The 3972-nt window shown below is 32.7% G+C and overlaps 1 protein-coding gene across 1 annotated transcript; it reads left to right on the top strand.

Annotated features, from left to right (window-relative positions):
• Positions 1-2519: 2519 nt before the first annotated feature.
• LOC106472785 (MAGE-like protein 2) lies at positions 2520-3059 on the top strand. The gene has a single exon (XM_013933485.1). The coding sequence runs from the start codon at positions 2520-2522 to the stop codon at positions 3057-3059; it is 540 nt and encodes a 179-aa protein (XP_013788939.1).
• Positions 3060-3972: the final 913 nt, after the last annotated feature.

Genomic DNA, 3972 nt, shown 5'->3' with positions numbered 1-3972 from the left:
AGGATCGGTATGAACATCTAGAAATGTACGGTAATTTGTAATATAATAAGCATCATCAACTAATTTTTTTCACAATATCATTGATAATAATCATATTCACTCCTAACTGGCTAGATTTACTTTTCGTATGTATATCTAAAATTCAAAAATAAATTAAAATACAAACACTAATTTTTTAAGCACTTAGATATAAAGTGTATTCTACTTAATGCACATAAAGCTGCTCAGAGGGTATTTGCATTTAATATAAACACTTGATTTTAATATTTCTAGATGTTCAGAGTATTTAGTAAATATATAAATTTGAAAGACCGTGCTAGGCATAACTTAAAACCCTAGGTTTACTCTTAACTATAAGTGTAGTCCCAGAAATAATTAAAATTTCTGTAAAAAAAATACTATCAAATTAATAACTTCCATAAACAAATGCACCACATGACGTGGAACAAACAAGCATAAAGTTATGACTAGCTTTAACCTTTATTCTACAAATAACCTTGTAGCTTATTGTACTGGCCAAGTAAAACCGCAGCTCGCTTTTCAAGAAATATTCTACCTTATAATGATGATGACAGCATAAAATAGCCATAAGTTTCCTTTATGAAATATACCAATGAGAAGTATTGTAAACCAGTATAAGCACTTTACACAACATAAAAGATTCGTTTGTTTATTTTTTAGAACAAAGCCACATTGAGCTATCTGCTGTGTTCACCGCGGAAATTCGAACCTCGGATTTTAGCGCTGTAAGTTCGTAGACTTACCACTGTCCCACTGGAGTACAACATAAAAGGAGACCTTCTGTAAATAACTATAAGCACTTTATACAACATAAAATACGAGACGTCCTGTAAACCAATACGATCACTTTATACAGGATAAAAGGTGAAAACTTCATGTTTGTACTAATAAACTACATCGTTATTTTCTACTAATATTAAATAATTAAACATCGATTATTTTTCAAACTTTCAGACACGTAAAATGCATGAAAAACAGCAAGAGCTTAAAGTAATCTAATTAATCATCCCCAAATAAAAAAACAACAACTGAAAAATGAATAGGAATTTAGAAAAGAGCTCCAATAAAATAATAAACGGAAATAGATATACGAATAAGTATACATATATAAATATAGAATAGAAGAGCTTACTTATAATTTTTATAAGTATCTTATTGAGAATCAGAAATGTTAAAAAAAGGAAACGGAAATGATAATAAGTATTAACAGATGACATGTTACTATTACCTATCTCTTCCCGTGTTAACTGAACTGTGAATATAACCAGCTGATAAGTTGTTCTTAGATCTTAGTGCTTCCTGTAAAATTATCCATATGTCCTTGAGACGTTGCTGTACTGATACAACATTATAAGCACTAACATTTCTGTTTAGACAACATTATTGTGTCTCGTTATCACAAGTACTGCTTTCTTCTCCCAAACAAGCTTTCAAATGAATGCTACATTCAGCATACGTCTAAACACATTTTAAAGTAAAGGAATTATAAACCTTCCATCAACTGCAAAATATTTGTGTCACTTCATGTTATTCGGACTGACTGCACATTAAATATATGTAATCTTTGTGAGATACAATTTTTAAGGAACAATACAGAGTATCTGTCAAAATGTGCGCACTACGTCATAGATGTTTTAAACCTGATTTTAGTAAAACTTTTCTTTGTTCATGCACTATTTTTTACTTTTATATTATTGACACTTGTGCACATGATAAGGAAACAAAGGCTGTGAGGATATAAACATGTTATATAAATATAGTACCGCCTTAACTTACTAGACTGCTCTTAAACTACTTCCATGTACAGTGAAGATGTTTAAAAAACGAACTTTTCTTAGTCCAAAACAAGAAAGAAAGGTTGAGAAATTTTATTACCCTAATTTTGGTTAGTTTCCACAAGACAAGCTCAGGTGTAACACTTTTTTTTTAAGCTAGATGATCTTGCCAGAAATTGTTCAAATTGGCAGTTTGTATGTGTTCCAATTTTTTAGTCAATGGAAGTCTTCAAGTAGGTCATGACAGTCTGTTAGTTGTTGTTCTATATAAAGGACCGGCTAACGTACTCGTGCTATCAGACAACCCCAGTTACCGGCTTTAACATATACTCTATAAAATATTCTGAGACGCGTGAGCAGCGACGAAGGAATTGGTAAAGTTTTGTGATATAACGCTTTCTTATATAATAATGTTCCGATTATTTCCTAGTTTGTATTCTATGTCTTTTCCAACAATAATCATTTATTTTAGGTAACAGCATTCTGAGATTCATTTTTATTTGATAACAAATAACAAAATATTGTGATGACCCGGAGCAACACATTTATATCAATCTATGTTTATTGATTTATAGGAATATTAACTTTTTTGATGTCTCTGAACTACAGATATTCTTTTTTTTTATAGAAAAACAAATTACCAAGTATTTATTTAATCACTTTCTTTATGTTATTGCGAAACGAATTGTTTAGTGTATTGTTTTCTCTCTAGATCTAACGATTATGAGGATATTAGTTTCTTGTGGACTACTGCTGTTAATAGTCTTCGTGAGAGCCGATGGCTACGGTGGGGGAGCTGGATGGGAGGACGACGTCTACCTTGTAAAGAAGATTAAAAAAATTGTTCCCGTTCCCCATCCTGTGCCTGTTCCCAAGATCATTCCTATTCCCAAGCTTGTGAAAGTTTTCAAACCTTTAGCTATAGGCCACCCCGTCAAAGTTCCGCACATCATCCATAAATTTCACCACATCCCCAAGGTTGTACCTGTTGGAAAAATCGTCCCTATCTACAAGTATATTCCCATTCCTACTCATGTTAGATATCCAGTACCAGTCAGAGTACCTAAGCCTTACGTTGTTCACGTTCCAAAACCATTCCCTGTAAAAAAGCATGTACCAGTGCATATTCCTGTAAAAATACCAAAACCTGTCGTCGTGCCTGTACACAAGGAAGTTCCGGTCCCTGTTCATGTGAAAGTTCCAGTTGAAGTTCCCATTGTGAAAAAAATCCCTTATTACGTCAAGAAGCCTGTACCGATCTAGTAAGTTGTCTATTATTGAAAGTTTAGTTCCTTATGTTATATATATATATATATATATATATATATATACTACATCAAAATAATCCCTCCAATTTGATTCTGTACATGTAAGTTGAAGAAACTAACAACGAAATTTCAGTCCAATACTCAGCTTAAGATATAATGCTTTATTTTAGGTAGAAAATATAAGTGATACGCAATATATTTTTATTTTATTATTAATAGAAGAGATAAAGTGTAGCCTGAATTTTTAGTGATTCCGAAAAGTTTGTCGTTCGCTTGATATGACTAAATATCATAAATATGGTATTATCTGTCAAACTGTCGCAATATATGTTCGTATAACACACTGACCTAATTCTATCTCTATAAACTGAGGCTTAACCGTAGTTTATAAGAACAATGTTCCACCTTCCATGCTCCACTTGGAAGTGCTTCCCCTATCGTCGATTGTCCTCATGTTACGATTGATATATATCTTGTCCAATAAGAATCGGTTTATTTTAGAGGACAACTTTTTATTAGAAATTTATTGAGGAACAGGTCAGATTTATTAGTATTTAAAATCAATTAAGAAAATCGGATCACAGCAATATCAACCACAATAATATCCATTGTAATAAGCTTGTAGGGTTGATGATGAGGTCAGTGGTAGATCTCACACAGTGACAGTCTTTTCACACATCCTCCACTGTACGCGGTCTTTGGCTTTCAAGACCATGTTCCAGTGGACCAGCTTCTTCTGCTACTATCTAATAAAAACAGCCGTTGAGTTTGGGGTATGGCAGGAACCTTGTAAGCTTTTGTCAACTTTAAATCTTTATTTATTACCTTATTAATTCAGACACTGCATTCTTTAATAATGTTTCTATACAAATAGCCCCCCCCCCCAGTGGCACAGCGGTATGTCTGCG

This window comes from Limulus polyphemus, unplaced genomic scaffold, assembly GCF_000517525.1.
Source record: "Limulus polyphemus unplaced genomic scaffold, Limulus_polyphemus-2.1.2 Scaffold5, whole genome shotgun sequence".
In the NCBI taxonomy this organism is placed as follows: Eukaryota; Metazoa; Arthropoda; class Merostomata; order Xiphosura; family Limulidae; genus Limulus; species Limulus polyphemus.
This window is presented reverse-complemented; position numbering and strand designations above follow the sequence as displayed.

Coding starts and splice junctions, on each gene's coding strand:
- LOC106472785 (XM_013933485.1), top strand. CDS start 2,520: ATGAGGATATTAGTTTCTTGTGGACTACTGCTGTTAATAGTCTTCGTG.